This window comes from Panulirus ornatus, chromosome 53 (assembly GCF_036320965.1).
Source record: "Panulirus ornatus isolate Po-2019 chromosome 53, ASM3632096v1, whole genome shotgun sequence".
Classification (NCBI taxonomy): domain Eukaryota; kingdom Metazoa; phylum Arthropoda; class Malacostraca; order Decapoda; family Palinuridae; genus Panulirus; species Panulirus ornatus.
This window is the reverse complement of record NC_092276.1, coordinates 20,025,696-20,048,062: the sequence shown is the minus strand read 5'-3', so window position 1 is coordinate 20,048,062 and position 22,367 is coordinate 20,025,696. Positions and strand designations below refer to the sequence as shown.

The window sequence follows — 22,367 nt, the reverse complement described above, 5'->3', positions numbered from 1 at the left end:
CTCACCCTTACGTTACTTACTCGATCAAACCACCTCACACCACACATTGTCCTCAAACATCTCATTTCCAGCACATCCATCCTCCTGCGCACAACTCTATCCATAGCCCACGCCTCGCAACCATACAACATTGTTGGAACCACTATTCCTTCAAACATACCCATTTTTGCTTTCCGAGATAATGTTCTCGACTTCCACACATTCTTCAAGGCTCCCAGAATTTTTGCCCCCTCCCCCACCCTATGATCCACTTCTGCTTCCATGGTTCCATCCGCTGCCAGATCCACTCCCAGATATCTAAAACACTTTACTTCCTCCAGTTTTTCTCCATTCAAACTCACCTCCCAATTGACTTGACCCTCAACCCTACTGTACCTAATAACCTTGCTCTTATTCACATTTACTCTTAACTTTCTTCTTTCACACACTTTACCAAACTCAGTCACCAGCTTCTGCAGTTTCTCACATGAATCAGCCACCAGCGCTGTATCATCAGCGAACAACAACTGACTCACTTCCCAAGCTATCTCATCCCCAACAGACTTCATCCTTGCACCTCTTTCCAAAACTCTTGCATTCACCTCCCTAACAACCCCATCCATAAACAAATTAAACAACCATGGAGACATCACACACCCCTGCCGCAAACCTACATTCACTGAGAACCAATCACTTTCCTCTCTTCCTGCACGTACACATGCCTTACATCCTCGATAAAAACTTTTCACTGCTTCTAACAGCTTGCCTCCCACACCATATATTCTTAATACCTTCCACAGAGCATCTCTATCAACTCTATCATATGCCTTCTCCAGATCCATAAATGCTACATACAAATCCATATATATATATATATATATATATATATATATATATATATATATATATATATATATATATATATATATATATATATATTTTTTTTTTTTTTTTTTTTCAAACTATTCGCCATTTCCCGCATTAGCGAGGTAGCGTTAAGAACAGAGGACTGGGCCTTTGAGGGAATACCCTCACCTGGCCCATATATATATAAAATAGAGATGGAGTGAGTATTTTGAAGGTTTGTTGAATGTGTTTGATGATAGAGTGGCAGATATAGGGTGTTTAGGTCGAGGTGTTGTGCAAAGTGAGAGGGTTAGGGAAAATGATTTGGTAAACAGAGAAGAGGTAGTGAAAGCTTTGCGGAAGATGAAAGCCGGCAAGGCAGCAGGTTTGGATGGTATTGCAGTGGAATTTATTAAAAAAGGGGGTGACTGTATTGTTGACTGGTTGGTAAGGTTATTTAATGTATGTATGACTCATGGTGAGGTGCCTGAGGATTGGCGGAATGCGTGCATAGTGCCATTGTACAAAGGCAAGGGGGATAAGAGTGAGTGCTCAAATTACAGAGGTATAAGTTTGTTGAGTATTCCTGGTAAATTATATGGGAGGGTATTGATTGAGAGGGTGAAGGCATGTACAGAGCATCAGATTGGGGAAGAGCAGTGTGGTTTCAGAAGTGGTAGAGGATGTGTGGATCGGGTGTTTGCTTTGAAGAATGTATGTGAGAAATACTTAGAAAAGCAAATGGATTTGTATGTAGCATTTATGGATCTGGAGAAGGCATATGATAGAGTTGATAGAGATGCTCTGTGGAAGGTATTAAGAATATATGGTGTGGGAGGAAAGTTGTTAGAAGCAGTGAAAAGTTTTTATCGAGGATGTAAGGCATGTGTACGTGTAGGAAGAGAGGAAAGTGATTGGTTCTCAGTGAATGTAGGTTTGCGGCAGGGGTGTGTGATGTCTCCATGGTTGTTTAATTTGTTTATGGATGGGGTTGTTAGGGAGGTAAATGCAAGAGTTTTGGAAAGAGGGGCAAGTATGAAGTCTGTTGGGGATGAGAGAGCTTGGGAAGTGAGTCAGTTGTTGTTCGCTGATGATACAGCGCTGGTGGCTGATTCATGTGAGAAACTGCAGAAGCTGGTGACTGAGTTTGGTAAAGTGTGTGGAAGAAGAAAGTTAAGAGTAAATGTGAATAAGAGCAAGGTTATTAGGTACAGTAGGGTTGAGGGTCAAGTCAATTGGGAGGTGAGTTTGAATGGAGAAAAACTGGAGGAAGTGAAGTGTTTTAGATATCTGGGAGTGGATCTGGCAGCGGATGGAACCATGGAAGCGGAAGTGGATCATAGGGTGGGGGAGGGGCGAAAATTCTGGGGGCCTTGAAGAATGTGTGGAAGTCGAGAACATTATCTCGGAAAGCAAAAATGGGTACGTTTGAAGGAATAGTGGTTCCAACAATGTTGTATGGTTGCGAGGCGTGGGCTATGGATAGAGTTGTGCGCAGGAGGATGGATGTGCTGGAAATGAGATGTTTGAGGACAATGTGTGGTGTGAGGTGGTTTGATCGAGTAAGTAACGTAAGGGTAAGAGAGATGTGTGGAAATAAAAAGAGCGTGGTTGAGAGAGCAGAAGAGGGTGTTTTGAAGTGGTTTGGGCACATGGAGAGAATGAGTGAGGAAAGATTGACCAAGAGGATATATGTGTCGGAGGTGGAGGGAACGAGGAGAAGAGGGAGACCAAATTGGAGGTGGAAAGATGGAGTGAAAAAGATTTTGTGTGATCGGGGCCTGAACATGCAGGAGGGTGAAAGGAGGGCAAGGAATAGAGTGAATTGGATCGATGTGGTATACCGGGGTTGACGTGCTGTCAGTGGATTGAATCAAGGCATGTGAAGCGTCTGGGGTAAACCATGGAAAGCTGTGTAGGTATGTATATTTGCGTTTGTGGACGTATGTATATACATGTGTATGGGGGGGGTTGGGCCATTTCTTTCGTCTGTTTCCTTGCGCTACCTCGCAAACGCGGGAGACAGCGACAAAGTATGAAAAAAAAAAAAAAATATATTTATATATATATGTTGTTCGCTGATGATACAGCGCTGGTGGCTGATTCATGTGAGAAACTGCAGAAGCTGGTGACTGAGTTTGGTAAAGTGTGTGGAAGAAGAAAGTTAAGAGTAAATGTGAATAAGAGCAAGGTTATTAGGTACAGTAGGGTTGAGGGTCAAGTCAATTGGGAGGTGAGTTTGAATGGAGAAAAACTGGAGGAAGTGAAGTGTTTTAGATATCTGGGAGTGGATCTGGCAGCGGATGGAACCATGGAAGCAGAAGTGGATCATAGGGTGGGGGAGGGGGCGAAAATTCTGGGGGCCTTGAAGAATGTGTGGAAGTCGAGAACATTATCTCAGAAAGCAAAAATGGGTATGTTTGAAGGAATAGTGGTTCCAACAATGTTGTATGGTTGCGAGGCGTGGGCTATGGATAGAGTTGTGCGCAGGAGGATGGATGTGCTGGAAATGAGATGTTTGAGGACAATGTGTGGTGTGAGGTGGTTTGATCGAGTGAGTAACATAAGGGTAAGAGAGATGTGTGGAAATAAAAAGAGCATGGTTGAGAGAGCAGAAGAGGGTGTTTTGAAGTGGTTTGGGCACATGGAGAGAATGAGTGAGGAAAGATTGACCAAGAGGATATATGTGTCGGAGGTGGAGGGAACGAGGAGAAGAGGGAGACCAAATTGGAGGTGGAAAGATGGAGTGAAAAAGATTTTGTGTGATCGGGGTCTGAACATGCAGGAGGGTGAAAGGAGGGCAAGGAATAGAGTGAATTGGAGCGATGTGGTATACCGGGGTTGACGTGCTGTCAGTGGATTGAATCAAGGCATGTGAAGCGTCTGGGGTAAAACATGGAAAGTTGTGTAGGTATGTATATTTGCGTGTGTGGACGTATGTATATACATGTGTATGGGGGGGTTCGGCCATTTCTTTCGTCTGTTTCCTTGCGCTACCTCGCAAACGCGGGAGACAGCGACAAAGTATAATAAAAAAAATATATATATATATATATATATATATATATATATATATATATATATATATATATATATATATATATATCCCTGGGGATAGGGGATTAAGAATACTTCCCACGTATTCCCTGCGTGTCGTAGAAGGCGACTAAAAGGGGAGGGAGTGGGGGGCTGGAAATCCTCCCCTCTCGTTTTTTTTTAATTTTCCAAAAGAAGGAACAGAGGGGGCCAGGTGAGGATATTCCGAAAAAGGCCCAGTCCTCTGTTCTTAACGCTACCTCGCTAATGCGGGAAATGGCGAATAGTTTGAAAGAAAGAAAGAAAGATATATATATATATTATCCCTGGGGATAGGGGAGAAAGAATACTTCCCACGTATTCCCTGCGTGTCATAGAAGGCGACTAAAAGGGGAGGGAGCGGGGGGCTGGAAATCCTCCCCTCTTGTTTTTTTTTGATTTTCCAAAAGAAGGAACAGAGAACGAGGCCAGGTGAGGATATTCCCTCAGAGGCCCAGTCCTCTGTTCTTAACGCTACCTTGCTAACGCGGGAAATGGCGAATAGTATGAAAGAAAAAGAGAAAAAGAAAAAAGATATATATATATATATATATATATATATATATATATATATATATATATATATATATATATATATATCCTCCCCTCTCGTTTTTTAATTTTCCAAATGAAGGAACAGAGAAGGGGGCAAGGTGAGGATATTCCCTCAAAGGCTCAGTCCTCTGTTCTCAACACTACCTCGCTAACGCGGGAAATGGCGAATAGTATGAAAAAAAATAAAAAAATATATATATATATATATGGACAGAGAGAGAGAGAGAGAGAGAGAGAGAGAGAGAGAGAGAGAGAGAGAGAGAGAGAGAGAGAGAGAGAGAGTATCATTAAATTTTAAGGAGAATAAAAAGATGTTCTGGAAGGAGGTAAATAAAGTGCGTAAAACAAGGGAGCAAATGGGAACTTCAGTGAAGGGCGCAAATGGGGAGGTGATAACAAGTAGTGGGGATGTGAGAAGGAGATGGAATGAGTATTTTGAAGGTTTGTTGAATGTGTTTGATGATAGAGTGGCAGATATAGGGTGTTTTGGTCGAGGTGGTGTGCAACGGGAGAGGGTTAGGGAAAATGATTTGGTAAACAGAGAAGAGGTAGTAAAAGCTTTGCGGAAAATGAAAGCCGGCAAGGCAGCAGGTTTGGATGGTATTGCAGTGGAATCTACTAAAAAAGGGGGTGACTGTATTGTTGACTGGTTGGTAAGGTTATTCAATGTATGTATGACTCATGGTGAGGTGCCTGAGGATTGGCGGAATGCATGCATAGTGCCATTGTACAAAGGCAAAGGGGATAAGAGTGAGTGCTCAAATTACAGAGGTATAAGTTTGTTGAGTATTCCTGGTAAATTATATGGGAGGGTATTGACTGAGAGGGTGAAGGCATGTACAGAGCATCAGACTGGGGAAGAGCAGTGTGGTTTCAGAAGTGGTAGAGGATGTGTAGATCAGGTATTTGCTTTGAAGAATGTATGAGAGAAATACTTAGAAAAACAAATGGATTTGTATGTAGCATTTATGGATCTGGAGAAGGCATATGATAGAGTTGATAGAGATGCTCTGTGGAAGGTATTAAGAATATATGGTGTGGGAGGCAAGTTGTTAGAAGCAGTGAAAAGTTTTTATCGAGGATGTAAGGCATGTGTACGTGTAAGAAGAGAGGAAAGTGATTGGTTTTCAGTGAATGTAGGTTTGTGGCAGGGGTGTGTGATGTCTCCATGGTTGTTAAATTTTTTTATGGATGGGGTTGTTGGGGAGGTGAATGCAAGAGTTTTGGAAAGAGGGGCAAGTATGAAGTCTGTTGTGGATGAGAGAGCTTGGGAAAAGAGTCAGTTGTTGTTCGCTGATGATACAGCGCTGGTGGCTGATTCATGTGAGAAACTGCAGAAGCTGGTGACTGAGTTTGGTAAAGTGTGTGAAAGAAGAAAGTTAAGAGTAAATGTGAATAAGAGCAAGGTTATTAGGTACAGTAGGGTTGAGGGTCAAGTCAATTGGGAGGTAAGTTTGAATGGAGAAAAACTGGAGGAAGTAAAGTGTTTTAGATATCTGGGAGTGGATCTGGCAGCGGATGGAACCATGGAAGCGGAAGTGGATCATTGGGTGGGGGAGGGGGCGAAAATCCTGGGAGCCTTGAAGAATGTGTGGAAGTCGAGAACATTATCTCGGAAAGCAAAAATGGGTATGTTTGAAGGAATAGTGGTTCCAACAATGTTGTATGGTTGCGAGGCGTGGGCTATGGATAGAGTTGTGCGCAGGAGGATGGATGTGCTGGAAATGAGATGTTTGAGGACAATGTGTGGTGTGAGGTGGTTTGATCGAGTAAGTAACGTAAGGGTAAGAGAGATGCGTGGAAATAAAAAGAGCGTGGTTGAGAGAGCAGAAGAGGGTGTTTTGAAATGGTTTGGGCACATGGAGAGAATGAGTGAGGAAAGATGGACCAAGAGGATATATGTGTCGGAGGTGGTGGGAACGAGGAGAAGTGGGAGACCAAATTGGAGGTGGAAAGATGGAGTGAAAAAGATTTTGTGCGATCGGGGCCTGAACATGCAGGAGGGTGAAAGGAGGGCAAGGAATAGAGTGAATTGGATCGATGTGGTATACCGGGGTTGACGTGCTGTCAGTGGATTGAATCAGGGCATGTGAAGCGTCTGGGGTAAACCATGGAAAGCTGTGTAGGTATGTATATTTGCGTGTGTGGACGTATGTATATACATGTGTATGGGGTGGGTTGGGCCATTTCTTTCGTCTGTTTCCTTGCGCTACCTTGCAAACGCGGGAGACAGCGACAAAGCCAAAAAAAAAAAAGAAAAAAAAAAAGTCTCATGGTGAGGTTCCTGAGGATTGGCAGAATGCTTGCATAGTGCCATTGTACAAAGGCAAAGGGGATAAGAGTGAGTGCTCAAATTACAAAGGTATAAGTTTGTTGAGTAATCCTGGTAAATTATATGGGAGGGTATTGATTGAGAGGGTGAAGGCAGGTACAGAGCATCAGATTGGGAAAGAGCAGTGTGTTTTCAGAAGTGGTAGAGGATGTGTGGATCAGGTGTTTTCTTTGAGGAATGTATGTGAGAAATACTTAGAAAAGCAAATGATTTGTATGTCGCTTTTATGGATCTGGAGAAGGCATAAGATAGAGTTGATAGAGATGATCTGTGGAAGGTATAAAGAATATATGGTGTGGGAGGGAAGTTGTTAGAAGCAGTGAAAAGTTTTTATCGAGGATGTAAGGCATGTGTGCGTGTAGGAAGAGAGGAAAGTGATTGGTTCTCGGTGAATGCAGGTTTGTGGCAGGGGTGTGTGATGTCTCCATGGTTGTTTAATCTGTTTATGGATGGGGTTGTTAGGGAGGTGAATGCAAGAGTTTTGGAAAGAGGGGCAAGCATGCAGTCTGTTGTGGATGGGAGAGCTTGGGAAAAAAGTCAGTTGTTGTTCGCTGATGATACAGCGCTGGAGGCTGATTCATGTGAAATACTGCCAAAGCTGGTGACTAACTTTGGTAAAGTGTGTGAAAGAAGAAAGCTGAGAGTAAATGTGAATAAGAGCAAGGTTATCAGGTACAGTAGGGTTGAGGGACAAGTCAATTGGGGGGTAAGTTTGAATGGAGAAAAACTGGAGGAAATGAAGTGTTTTAGATATCTGGAAGTAGATTTGGCAGTGGATGGAACCATGAAAGCAGAAGTGAATCATAGGGTGGGGGGAGAGGGCGAAAGTTCTGCGAGCATTGAAGGATGTGTGGAAGTCGAGAACATTATCTCGGAAAGCAAAAATGGGTATGTTTGAAGGAATAGTGGTTCCAACAATGTTATATGGTTGCAAGGCGTGGGCTATGGGTAGAGTTGTGCGGAGGAGGGTGGATGTGCTGGAAATGAGATGTTTGAGGACAATATGTGGTGTGAGATGGTTTGATCGAGTAAGTAATAATAGGGTAAGAGAGATGTGTGGTAATAAAAAGAGTGTGGTTGAGAGAGCAGAAGAGGGTGTTTTGAAATGGTTTGGTCACATGGAGAGAATAAGTGAGGAAAGATTGACCAAGAGGATATATATGTCACAGGAACGAGGAGAAGTGGGAGACCAAACTGGAGGTGGAAAGATGGAGTGAAAAAGATTTTGAGTGATTGGGGCCTGGACATGTAAGAGAGTGAAAGGTGTGCAAGGAATAGAGTGAACTGGAACAATGTGGTAAACTGGGTCGACGTGCTGTCAATGGATTGAACCAGGGCATGTGAAGCGTCTGGAGTAAACCATGGAAAGTTGTGTGGGGCCTGGATGTGGAAAGGGAGCTGTGGTTTCGGTGCATTATCACATGACAGCTAGAGACTAAAATTGAACGAATGTGGCCTTTGTTGTCTTTTCTTAGCGCTACCTCACGCACATGAAGGGGGAGGGGGTTGTTATTTCATGTGTGGCGGGGTGGCGATGGGAATGAATAAAGGCAGATAGTATGAATTATGTACATGTGTGTATATGTATATGTCTGTGTGTGTATATATATATATGTATACGTTGAGATGTATAGGTATGTATATTTGCGTGTGTGGATGTGTATGCATGTACATGTGTGTGTGGGTGGGTTGGGCCATTTCTTTAATCTGTTTCCTTGCGCTACCCTGCTAACGTGGGAGACAGCGACAAAGCAAAATAAATAAATAAATATTATTAGGTGTCTGAAGATTGGCAGAATGCATGTATAGTGCCACTGGATAAGAGCAAGGGGGATAAAGGTACGTGTTCAAGCTACAGAGGTATAAGTCTGTATTTGGTAAGTTGTGTGGGAGGGTAATGACTAAGAGGGTGAAGGTATGTCCAGAGCAGTGTGGTTTCAGAAATGGTAGAGGATGTGTGGATCAGAATGTATGTGAAAAATACTTATGAGAAACAGATGGTTTTGTATGCAGCATTTATGGATCTGAAGAAAGCAAATGATGGAGTGCATAGAGATGTCTTGTGGAAGGTCTGAAGAATGCATGGTGTAGGAGGAAATCTGCCAGAAGAAGTGATAAATTTTCGTTAAAGTTCTAAGGCATGTGTATGAGTGGGAAGAGAGGAGAGTGAATGGTTCCAAGTGAAGGTGGGTCTGTGGCAGGGGTTTGTGATGCCACCTTGGCGGTTTAATTTGTTTATGCATGGGGTGGTAAGAGGTACATGCACGAGTCATGCAGAGTGGTGAGTATACGGTCAGAAGGGAATGAGAGGGCCTGAGAAATGAGGCAGTTGTTTGCTGATGGTACAGCACTGGTGGCAGATTTAAATGACAAGCTTCAAAATCTGGTGATTGAGTTTGGGAGAGCGTGTAAAAGGAAGAAGTTGAGAGGAAATGTGAATAAAAGCAAGGTAGTTAAGTTTAACAAGACAGAGGAATTGGTTACTTGGAGTCTGAATGGAAAAAACTGGGGGAAGCGAAGTGTTTTAGATACCTGAAAGTGGTCAGGGCAGCAAATGGAATCATGGAGGCAAAAATAAGCCATAGGGGTGGAGTAAAGGCACAGGTTCTGGGAGCACTGAAGAATGGGGGAAGGAGAGATCATTATCTGGGAGGGCAAAAATGGATATGTTTGGGGGTATGGTAGTCCCAACAATACTATATGGATGTGAACCATGGGATATAAATGTGTCTGTGTGGGGGAGGGTGGATGTGTTGGAAATGGAATGTTTGAGGACAATATGTGGTGTGAGGTGGTTACACTGGGTAGGTAATGATAGGGTAAGAGAGAGGTATGACAATAAAAACAAAGTGGTTGACAGAGCTGAATGGCATGCTGAAAGGGTATGGATGTTATGAGAGAATGAGAGAGGAAAGGTTGACAATGAGGAATTATTTGTCAGAAGTGGACAGAACAAGGAGGACAGGGAGACCAAATTGGAGATGGAAGGATGGACTGAAAAAGATTTTGAGCAAATGGGGCCTGAACATCCAGGAAGGTGAAAGCGTGCACGGGACAGAGTGAACTGGAACAATGTGGTATACAAGGGTCGATGTGCTGTCAATGGACTGAACCAGGGAATGTGAAGTGTACAGTGTAAACCATGGAAAGGTCTGTTAGGCCTGGTTGTGGACAGGGAGCCATGGTTTTGATGCATTATGTATGACAGCTAAAGAATGATGTGACCAGATGCAGCCTACCTTCGTCTGTTCCTGGCGCTACCTCACTAATGCGGGGAAACAGCAATCAAGTATGAAAAATAATTCAATTCTATCACATCTATTGTCATAACTATTAATACCATTATTATAATCATTATCATATTCATCATAAAACCCCAGGTACCCATTCATGGGACTCCTCCAGAAATGGCTGCACTCCATGTAGGATCAGGGGAATAATGGACTACTTGGGAGTCAAAAAGTCCTTGGCAGGAATGTATCTCTTTCTGCCCTCTGAAGATGAATACAGCTTTGCCAAGGGTACTTCTCACTCATAGATTAACCATGTGCAGGAAGAGTCCAGGAAAATCTAATACCAGTATAAACAATAACAAATGATATACATCAAATTAAAGTGACAGTAAGGTTGTCAACTTACAAGAATTTTTTCACTTACCTCTGGCAGAGTTTTAGTGAGATCAATTGCAAGTTCCCACAATGAAAGTCTAATGGCACGATAAGTAAGATAGCGTAAGGATGTTTCCACCAAACCTCTGATTTCTGGAGCATTAGTTTTACATACATATGGACTTTCAAAACTTGAGTTTTCATATCCCAGCAAATGACCTACAGCAACTACAAGCTCCAGCTCATGGCCACGGAGAAGCATTGAAAGTGCACCCTAAAAAAATATAATGTTATCAAATTCTATACTTTTTACATACATTCATCATTCAAATAAAGTAATATATGTTCTACTTAATATAACTAAGCCATAATGCAGAATAACCAGCAAATATATTGTACTTTGCTATTGGTCTTTGATGCCTTTAATTATCTTGAAATCACTTCTCTTCAACCTTTCCTTTGCATATGCATCAATGATGCTACTCTCTTTTCATACAGATATCATTTTTGTCACTATTCTCATGAGCTGTCTGCAGGTGTCCCCATCCCCAATGCTTTGACCTAATGGAGATTGGCCACTCAAGGATTGGTCATTATGATACCTACTTATTCCTTCAAACAGCTAAGCTGAGAAATTCTCTTATTCCTTTCATCTTTCCCTCTTCATATAACCTTTCTTCCTTTAAAAGTCAGGTCTACATACACCTGAAGACCCTAGATTAAATTCTATTTTCTTATTCTCTTATCTTTTTCTTTTACCAAAGATAGCCTTTGATTGAAGTATGTTTTGCCTCTTCCATGTCATTCAATAAGAAAGGAAAAGAGCTGGTGGTTGTGTTTGTGTGTTTTTACTGGGTAAAAAACCATGATGGCTTTCATATATGAGTTTGTCTTCAAGATACTCCATCATGATTTTCTATATCAGTCTTCCATATACTTTTATTTTATGAGATATTAGGCTGACTGGTCTTCATGTTTTGGCAACAATTTGGATCCCTCTTTGGGTATTAGTATTTGTGATCAGAGTAAGTGTTAATGGAAAGCTTGAATTTAAGGATAAGTTAGTATCTTCAAGCCAAAAATCAGTGATAGATAATGAGAACTTTCAAAACAAGGAACATAAAGTTAATAATCTAGAGTTTCAGTTGGTATATGCGAAGCAAAACAGAATACTTCTGTGTTGTACAGTTATCAGTTAAACAGATGGAAGTAAACAAGCCTGAAAGAATACAGAAGCACTTCATAAGTCAAACTAAAGGCCTGGATCATCTGCATAACTATGAAAGACTGAAAATCTTTAACTCCTCAGTTAAGAAAAAAATGGAAGTGAAAGATGTATAATACAATTACTAGGAGCACTCAAAAGCCATAGAGAATATCTTCTTTAAACCTAAAGCATTGCACATCAAGTAAAATGGTCTTGTAAATTCTGAAATAACTCCTGGGAGCATTCTAAGAATATTTATTCATTTATATTTTAATTGATAGGCACACAAAAGAGAGACTTTTGGATGTTAATGTGCTGAGAGGTGCAACTGGAGGGATGTCTGATCATTATCTTGTGGAGGCGAAGGTGAAGATTTTTTAGAGGTTTTCAGAAAAGAGGAGAGAATGTTAGGGTGAAGAGAGTGGTGAGAGTAAGTGAGCTTGGGAAGGAGACTTGTGTGAGAAAGTACCAGGAGAGAAAAAGGTGAGAACAGAATAGAAAAAGGTGAGAACAAAGGAGGTAAGGGGAGTGGAGGAGGAATGGGATGCATTTAGGGAAGCAGTGATGGCTTGCGCAAAAGATGCTTGTGGCATGAGAAGCATGGGAGGTGGGCAGATTAGAAAGGGTAGTGAGTGGTGGGATGAAGAAGTAAGATTATTAGTGAAAGAGAAGAGAGAGGCATTTGGACGATTTTTGCAGGGAAATAATGCAAATGACTGGGAGATGTATAAAAGAAAGAGGCAGGAGGTCAAGAGAAAGGTGCAAGAGGTGACAAAGAGGGCAAATGAGAGTTGGGGTGAGAGAGTATCATTAAATTTTAGGGAGAATAAAAAAAGATGTTTTGGAAGGAGGTAAATAAAGTGTGTAAGACAAGGGAACAAATGGGAACTTCAGTGAAGGGGGCTAATGGGGAGGTGATAACAAGTAGTGGTGATGTGAGAAGGAGGTGGAGTGAGTATTTTGAAGTTTTGTTGAATGTGTTTGATGATAGAGTGGCAGATATAGGGTGTTTTGGTCGATGTGGTGTGCAAAGTGAGAGAGTTAGGGAAAATTATTTGGTAAAAAGAGAAGAGGTAGTAAAAGCTTTGCGGAAAATGAAAGCCGGCAAGGCAGCGGGTTTGGATGGTATTGCAGTGGAATTTATTAAAAAAGGGGGTGACTGTGTTGTTGACTGGTTGGTAAGGTTATTTAATGTATGTATGACTCATGGTGAGGTGCCTGAGGATTGGCGGAATGCGTGCATAGTGCCATTGTACAAAGGCAAAGGGGACAAAGGTGAGTGCACAAATTACAGAGGTATAAGTTTGTATTAAGAATATATGGTGTGGGAGGCAAGTTGTTAGAAGCAGTGAAAAGTTTTTATCGAGGATGTAAGGCATGTGTACGTGTAGGAAGAGAGGAAAGTGATTGGTTCTCAGTGAATGTAGGTTTGCGGCAGGGGTGTGTGATGTCTCCATGGTTGTTTAATTTGTTTATGGATGGGGTTGTTAGGGAGGTGAATGCAAGAGTTTTGGAAAGAGGGGCAAGTATGAAGTCTGTTGGGGATGAGAGAGCTTGGGAAGTGAGTCAGTTGTTGTTCGCTGATGATACAGCGCTGGTGGCTGATTCATGTGAGAAACTGCAGAAGCTGGTGACTGAGTTTGGTAAAGTGTGTGAAAGAAGAAAGTTAAGAGTAAATGTGAATAAGAGCAAGGTTATTAGGTACAGTAGGGTTGAGGGTCAATTCAATTGGGAGGTGAGTTTGAATGGAGAAAAACTGGAGGAAGTGAAGTGTTTTAGATATCTGGGAGTGGATCTGGCAGCGGATGGAACCATGGTAGCGGAAGTGGATCATAGGGTGGGGGAGGAGGCGAAAATTCTGGGAGCCTTGAAGAATGTGTGGAAGTCGAGAACATTATCTCGGAAAGCAAAAATGGGTATGTTTGAAGGAATAGTGGTTCCAACAATGTTGTATGGTTGCGAGGCGTGGACTATGGATAGAGTTGTGCGCAGGAGGATGGATGTGCTGGAAATGAGATGTTTGAGGACAATGTGTGGTGTGAGGTGGTTTGATCGAGTAAGTAACGTAAGGGTAAGAGAGATGTGTGGAAATAAAAAGAGCGTGGTTGAGAGAGCAGAAGAGGGTGTTTTGAAATGGTTTGGTCACATGGAGAGAATGAGTGAGGAAAGATTGACCAAGAGGATATATGTGTCGGAGGTGGAGGGAACGAGGAGAAGAGGGAGACCAAATTGGAGGTGGAAAGATGGAGTGAAAAAGATTTTGTGTGATCGGGGCCTGAACATGCAGGAGGGTGAAAGGAGGGCAAAGAATAGAGTGAATTGGATCGAGGTGGTATACCGGGGTTGACGTGCTGTCAGTGGATTGAATCAAGGCATGTGTATGGGGGTGGGTTGGGCCATTTCTTTCATCTGTTTCCTTGCGCTACCTCGCAAACGCAGGAGACAGCGACAAAGCAAAAAAAAAAAAAAAAAAGTTTGTTGAGTATTCCTGGTAAATTATATGGGAGGGTATTGATTGAGAGGGTGAAGGCATGTACAGAACATCAGATTAGGGAAGAGCAGTGTGGTTTCAGAAGTGGTAGAGGATTTGTGGATCCACGTGACCAAACCATTTCAAAACACCCTCTTCTGCTTTCTCATCCACACTCTTTTTATTACCACACATCTCTCTTACCCTATTATTACTTACTCGATCAAACCACCTCACACCACATACTGTCCTCAAACATCTCATTTCCAGCACATCCACCCTCCTGCACACTACTCTATACACACCCCTGCCACAAACCTACATTCACTGAGAACCAATCACTTTCCTATCTTCCTACACGTACACATGCCTTACATCCTCGATAAAAACTTTTCACTGCTTCTAACAACTTGCCTCCCACACCATTTATTCTTACTACCTTCCACAGAGCATCTCTATCAACTCTATCATATGCCTTCTCCAGATCCATAAATGCTACATACAAATCCATTTGCTTTTCTAAGTATTTCTCACATACATTCCTCAAAGCAAACACCTGATCCACACATCCTCTACCACTTCTGAAACCACACTGCTCTTCCCCAATCTGATGCTCTGTACATGCCTTCACCCTCTCAATCAATACCCTCCCATATAATTTACCAGGAATACTCAACAAACTTATACCTCTGTAATTTGAGCACTCACTCTTATCCCCTTTGCCTTTGTACAATGGCACTATGCAAGCATTCCGCCAATCCTCAGGCACCTCACTATGAGTCATACATACATTAAATAACCTTACCATCCAGTCTACAGTACAGTCACCCCCTTTTTTAATAAATTCCACTGCAATATCAACCAAACCTGCTGCCTTGCCGGCTTTCATCTTCCGCAAAGCTTTTACTACCTCTTCTTTGTTTAACAAATCATTTTCCCTAACCCTCTCGCTTTGCACACCACATCGACCAAAACACCCTATATCTGTCACTCTATCATCAAACACATTCAACAGACCTTCAAAATACTCACTCCATCTCCTTCTCACATCACCATTACTTGATATTACCTCCCCATTAGCCCCCTTCACTAAAGTTCCCATTTGCTCTCTTGTCTTACGCAATTTATTTACCTCCTTCCAAAACATCTTTTTATTCTCCCTAAAATCTAATGATACTCTCTCACCCCATCTCTCATTTGCCCTCTTTTTCACCTCTTGCCCCTTTCTCTTGACCTCCTGCCTCTTTCTTTTATACATCTCCCACTCATTTGCATTTTTTTCCTGCAAAAATCATCCAAATGCCTCTATCTTCTCTTTCACTAATAATCTTACTTCTTCATCCCACCACTCACTACCCTTTCTAATCTGCCCACCTCCCACGCTTCTCATGCCACAAGCATCTTTTGCTCAAGCCATCACTGCTTCCCTAAATGCATCCCATTCCTCCCCCTCTCCCCTTACCTCCTTTGTTCTCACCTTTTTCCATTCTGTATTCAGTCTCTCCTGGTACTTCCTGACACAAGTCTCCTTCCCAAGCTCACTTACTCTCACCACTCTCTTCACCCCAACATTGTCTCTTCTTTTCTGAAAATCTCTACAAATCTTCACCTTCACCTCCACAAGATAATGATCAGACATCCCTCCAGTTGCACCTCTCAGCACACTGACATCCAGAAGTCTCTCTTTCGCGCGCCTATCAATTAACACGTAATCCAAAAATGCTCTCTGGCCATCTCTCCTACTTACATACGCATATTTATGTATATCTCTCTTTTTAAACCAGGTATTCACAATCACCAGTCCTTTTTCAGCACATAAATCTACAAGCTCTTCACCATTTCCATTTACAACACTGAACACCCCATGTATACCAATTATTCCCTTAACTGCCACATTACTCACCTTTGCATTCAAATCACCCATCACTATAACCTGGTCTCGTGCATCAAAACCACTAGCACACTCATTCAGCTGCTCCCAAAACACTTGCCTCTCATGATCTTTCTTCTCATGCCCAGGTGCATATGCACCAATAATTACCCATCTCTCCCCATCCACTTTCAGTTTTACCCATATCAATCTAGAGTTTACTTTCTTACACTCTATCACATATTCCCACCACACCTGTTTCATGAGTAGTGCTACTCTTTCCCTTGTTCTTGTCCTCTCACTAACCCCTGACTTTACTCCCAAGACATTCCTAAACCACTCTTCCCCTTTACCCTTGAGCTTCGTTTCACTCAGAGCCAAAACATCCAGGTTCCTTTCCTCAAACATACTACCTATCTCTCCTTTTTTCTCATCTTGGTTACATCCACACACATTTAGACACCCCAATCTGAGCCTTCGAGGAGGATGAGCACTCCCTGCATGACTCCTTCTTCTGTTTCCCCTTTTAGAAAGTTAAAATAAAAGGAGGGGAGGGTTTCTAGCCCCCCACTCCCGTCCCCTTTAGTCACCTTCTACGACACGTGAGGAATGCGTGGGAAGTATTCTTACTCCCCTATCCCCAGGGATAGGGGAGAAAATACTAGACAAAAATCTAAAGTATCCTGTCAACAAGCAAGATGTGGTGAGTGTTAATTGCTAACCCTGCCAATTTGGCAAAACTTCATCGTATGTACTTGTAGGTTTGTACTCTCAATTGGTCCCTCTACTTCTGACAAAATTATCCCCTTAGTCTTTCTATGCTCATCCTCTTCACATATCCAAACCATTTCAGCACATCTTAGCTCCCTGATTCAGACTATGTTTACAACAACACCTAGCTCTTACATTGTCATTCTTTATCTGATCAACTTGCTATGCATCACATATTGTCCTCAAGCATTTAATTTCCAATTAGCTCACTCCATAACATTCTTTTGCATTCAGGGCACAAGCATCCACACAGCTCTACTATACTTTCACACATATTGATCTTTGCCCTTACAGACACTGACCCTCCTTCCACATACTCCTCAATTACACCTAGAACCTTGGCACTCTTTACCATCTTGTGCCTCACTTCAACCCCATAGTTCCATCCACTATCACACCCAATTTCAGCTACATAAAGCATTCCACTTACTCCAGATCCTTCCACTTCCAATCTTGACTCAAACTATCCTGTCCCATCCCCCTGCTACATTTCATTACCCAACTTTTTTCATATTCATTATCAAACTACCACCTTTCACGCACTCCCTGATTCTGACTCTCACATTTGGATCTGTAACATTTGCAAACAACAAATGCTTCATGTCCTTTTCCCTTCCCATCCTAATAATGCAAACCTGCCCCTAACTCTAAGACCCTTGTATTTAGCTCCCCTACCACCCTCTCCATCAACAGATCAAACATCTATGGTGACAACATACAACCTTGATGCAACCCCACCTTCAATGGGAACCATTTGCCCTCCTCCCTTCCTACTCATACATATGCCTTATTCTCCTGATAAGAACTGTCTGCATCTCCATTTACCTCATAAATTCATGGCACCTTTTGTAAGACCTCTCTATCAGCCATACCATATACTTTCTCCAGATCCATAAATACAACATACTGCACATTTCAACAAAATGTTGTATACTCCTGAAAAAACTTATTTTTCCCCCAGCAGACAATTCAGTTGGAAACACGATGCATTTTTTGAACTAGAAGAGCTACATTTATTCCTGGATAAGCTTGAGCCTTGTCTGCTGATAAACCAGCCATACATATCTGAGAACAACAGATGATCCTCTGACAAATGAACTTCTGGATCAAAAAGGCTTTTCCACAATAAGGATGAAATCTGCTTATTGAAAAACATCTTTGACTTCCCAAATTTGTCTTAGGCATTCTTCTTTCGATTGTGCTAGGATCAGAGTCATCAAAATATACCAATACTACCACTCTAGTAATGCTGGTATAGTTAAGATGAGCTGAAATAAACCACCACTTCAACAGCCAAAGTTACTTGCTTACTTGGGAAATCAGATATCAACCAGTCAAAAACTTGATTTGCGTGTACCAGTGAGTGTCCTTCACAACCAAACTTATGGTCAACATTTCCCTCTAAAAGGCAAGTGAACACTTTCCACTATAGTCATTCAGAATCATTGTCATTTAGTCTGCTTGTTTCAAGCTGAAAAGTCTGAAATCAGTCTTTTTCTTTCTCAATTACAGTAGTGGGAATTATCCACAAAGCATGCCAGTTACACAATACAGACCTTTAATGAATGGTCAGAATTTGTCCTCATAATTTTTGAAGAAGGGTTGCACAACTTTTCCATAACCAGGTTAGTCCTCTTAGTAGCACCTGAAAGGCTTATTTGTTGAACTTGCCATATTCTAAAATTCATGAAGCTAACTTAGACTTATTCTACTTTCAAGAAGCTTGTTTCAATCCAGAAGCTTTGCATCTGACACAGAAACTGTATTATTTTCCCCTTTGATTAACAACATATCTCAATCTTACACTGTTTCTAGAACCTTTGAGGAAATCATCCAGCAAGTCCTCTTTTAAGGTGATTCAAAGAGGATTTCTTGCCTTACTTATCATCTTGTTAATGTCCTCTCCCAGACCTCTAGATACCTAATGTCAATTGCAAAAAAAATATCTTAAACTAAAAAGATGTGTATTTCATAATTCAAGGGCTTTCCAGACTGGACCAACAACAAAATCTATTTACAAAAAGGCAAGGAATGCATTTCAGAGAGTTTCTCCTACCTAAGAAAGCTACTGCTTTTTTCCAGCACTCCCTCAAAAATAGTCTACATTCCTGACATGTCTAGCTTAATTTCATAAAAGCACGGAACTGCCTTTAGTATAGATGCTAACTGCTGACCTTCCACAAACTTTCATCTTTCTTTTCTTTCATACTTGTTCACATTGGCTATTTTACCAAGGTAGCACCAGGAACACATGAAGAATGGCCTCTTTTGCTCAAATCCATTCTCTAGCTGTCACATGTAATGCAATGAAACCACAGTCCCTATACACACCCAGACCCTACAGACCTTTCTGTGGTTTCCCATGGCTGCTGCACATGCCCTGGTTCAGTCCACTGACAGCATGTCAAGCTATTCTTTTAATATTAGCTTCTTTGTTTACCAAGTTAGAATACAAATTCCTAAAACTAAGATCAGTTAAGTTTTCCTTTGTTCAGATGTGGATAAATAATTGAGACAGCAGAAGTTTCCATCATGATAAATCAGCAAATCAAATAAAGTGATAAAGGTTAAATACCTTTACGTCATCCACAGCCAACAATGCACATGAGGCAACAATTGGTGAACCACGGAGTAGGTGCCATTGTGCTACCAGATGAGCACATTCTGATGTCCTCTCCTGTACATGACCACTTCCGTTTAATTCTGTAGATGACATCCTTGGTGGCAACTCTGGAGCAGAAACTTTACGACTGTTCCTTGCAATCTTACTCAGTGCCACACACTCTGAGAATGCTCTGTCAAGATGACCTGAAAGAGTACGAAAATACTAAAATACCACATCCCAAAATGAAACTTAAATCTGACTACAACAGTCACAACTGCACATCAAAGGATTTTCCTTTAAAGAAACATTCCAATCATAAGTTTAGGGAGCTGTTGTTCAGGAGTTTAGGGGGTTACTTACTAAGTAAAGAATTTGTAATAAATCAGCAAATCACTTTTTTAATGTCCAATACATCATGCACAAAATTACCAAAATTACAGCAAATATTCTAAGCACATACAAGAAACTCATGCATCGATACACATTCCATACTACAATACAGAATTAACCTCTTTAAAGTTTTTCTTTAAAGTCGCACATGAACTTTATGGTCTACTGCCATAATTCAATAAACATAAATGGTAAATTTGTTCATAAGAATATAAAAAAGGATATAACTTGAAATACCTTAATAAAAAGTTATCTAAACTGCAGAACACTTCTGAATAACTATAAGTAAAGAGTCAAAAGAAGTTTGCTGGTACACCTACATTAACCAAAAACCAAAACCAGAAATGGCATCTGGATTGGATGCAATTATGGCTGAAATGCTGATATATGGAGGAAAATGTGTGATAGAGTGGATGCATTAGATATGTAATTTGTCATGAAAACAGAGAGGTTGTGCTTGAGGACTGGGTGAAAGCTATTGTTGTTCCTTTACTCAAAGAAAATGATGCTAAGAATGTGCATAGCAATTATAGGGGAATAAGTCAGTTAAGCATACCAGGAAAAATGTATGCAAGAGTGTTTATCGATAACGATGGAAGTGACTGAATGCACAATAAGCAAAGAGCATGGGGGTTTTAAAAGCAGTGAATGTGTTGATCCAATTTTTGTGGTGAAAATGACTGTGGAAAAGTATCTAGCAAAAAGTAAGAGGTAGTATGAAGCTTTACGGATCTGAAGAAAGCATATGACAGAGTCAAGTGGAATGCTTTATGGGATGTGTTGAGGATGTATGGGGTAGGGGAACACTGTTGGATGGTGTGAAAGTCTTCTTCAGAGTACCAAATGCACATGAAAGAATGCATGGAGAGTTGGGTACACGTTTTGGTATACATGTGGGTGTGAGGCAGGGTCCTGTGATGTCACTAAGGCTTTTTAACATACATAAGGATGAAGTGATAAGAAAGGTGAAAACAAAACTAGAGAAAGGGGGGTAAAGAGATGGAGTGTGGCAGAGAGATATGGTGACTAGTAATAAGCCTGTTTGTGGAAGATTCTGCACCGTTTGCTAGGAGTGAAGAGGAGTTGCAGAAGTTTGCGTTTTTATTATGTGTATGAGCACAGATAATTGAAAGCAAATGCGAGGAAAGGTAATGTAATGGTGTTGAGAGGAAACAAAGTGAAAGTATAGCTTTTGCAAAACCATATAGAATGAAACAAGAAAGTGTACTAAATTGTGTTATAGATATAGGGAGGAAAGACTGAAAGAGGTGATAGAATTTAAGTATCTGGGCCCTATCTTAGGTTTGTTTGGTGATATGGAAGGAGAAATAAGGGAGAGAGTAGTATATGGTAGAAGAATCATTGGGTTCCTTGATACAATAATGAAGAGTAGATGTGCAAGTATGGAAATGAAGAAAGGATTAAGGGAAACCATAGTTCTTCCAAGCCTGGCCTATGCAGCCAAAAGATGGACATAAAATGAGCCACAGAGTTCAAGAATCAAGGCTGAGAAAATGAGCTATTTGAAAGGAGTATGTAGCATGACCAGATGGAATGAAGAAAGGAATGCGGGGACATACGAGAGATATGTATGACAGAAAATGCAGAGGGAATGAACTGTGAAGTGGTAGAAAGGGTGAAACATAATACTTTGAGTTGGTTTGAGTATGTGGAAAAATGTAAGATAGTAAGTTTACAAGGAGGATGGTAAGTTTACAAGGAGAGTGTAGGATAGTACATTTAAAGGGAATGGTGTGAGAGGAAGAGTGCTAGAGGGAGAGAAACGGAGGAAAAATGCATGGAAAGGTGTTTGGATGGGAGGCATATATGAACAGGGATAAGTCGAGACTCTTTAGCTGTGGCCACCCCCTTGATGGGAGTTCCCAGAGGAAATGGGGGTCAGAGATATAGAAGAGATAGGTATATTACTCCTAGGCCTGTGAAAAGTATGTCTTTAGGCTAAACTCCTCACTCGTCCTCATACATTATGTAGTCTTTTCACAGTGAAATTCAGAGTTGTGAAGTAATGAAGTTTAGATACTATTTTGCTGTATTTAAGCATTTTTTATGTTTATAAGACACTTTCATCTTAATCAGTTTACTTTCATTCAAGTAAAGTCTCAGAGGAAATATTCTACTTATACTCCATTTCATTTCACCAAAACCATTTATTATGTTCCTGAGTTATCCTAGAAACTCAAACTGAACTAACCACTCAGAGCATGTGTGAGAGTGTCAACCATGAAACCGACCTATCACATGCATTCACTTTGCAGATGAGTGACAATCTGTACAACCACCCACTTTACCATATTATGAAATACCTGCAAGCAAAATGTGGGGTCTCTAGATACTACATAAAGCTGTCAAAAGTTTGACCTTGAAAGGCAGCCTTTAAGGCTGGGCATCAGTCTTAAGTACAAACCATGATGTCAGATGATGCTTGTGAAGGTAAAGGCAGTTTTTGGCCTTACATGGATGAGTTATTCAAATTTAAGAAGACTGTGAGTACTCTGTTCACCCATAGAGATGTGATGGGCTTCATAAATCACCATTAAACCTTATGAAACACATGGAGGTGAGCAAATCTGAAATGACATACTTTACATGTATGATATTTCTAAAAACTGCATTCATCTAATTTGTTGAAACTTCTGAC

General features: G+C 41.2%; 1 protein-coding gene across 1 annotated transcript in view; it reads right to left on the bottom strand.

The window, feature by feature from the left end:
• Positions 1-22,367, bottom strand: part of LOC139765298 (WD repeat-containing protein 17-like) — a 446,388-nt gene that overhangs the window by 105,665 nt on the left and 318,356 nt on the right. Inside the window, exons 18-19 of the mRNA XM_071692684.1 lie at positions 19,289-19,521; positions 10,445-10,669 (exon numbers count right to left, since the gene is read on the bottom strand). Of these exons, the coding sequence (XP_071548785.1) occupies positions 10,445-10,669; positions 19,289-19,521 (458 nt within the window). The remainder of the gene's footprint in view (positions 1-10,444; positions 10,670-19,288; positions 19,522-22,367) is intronic.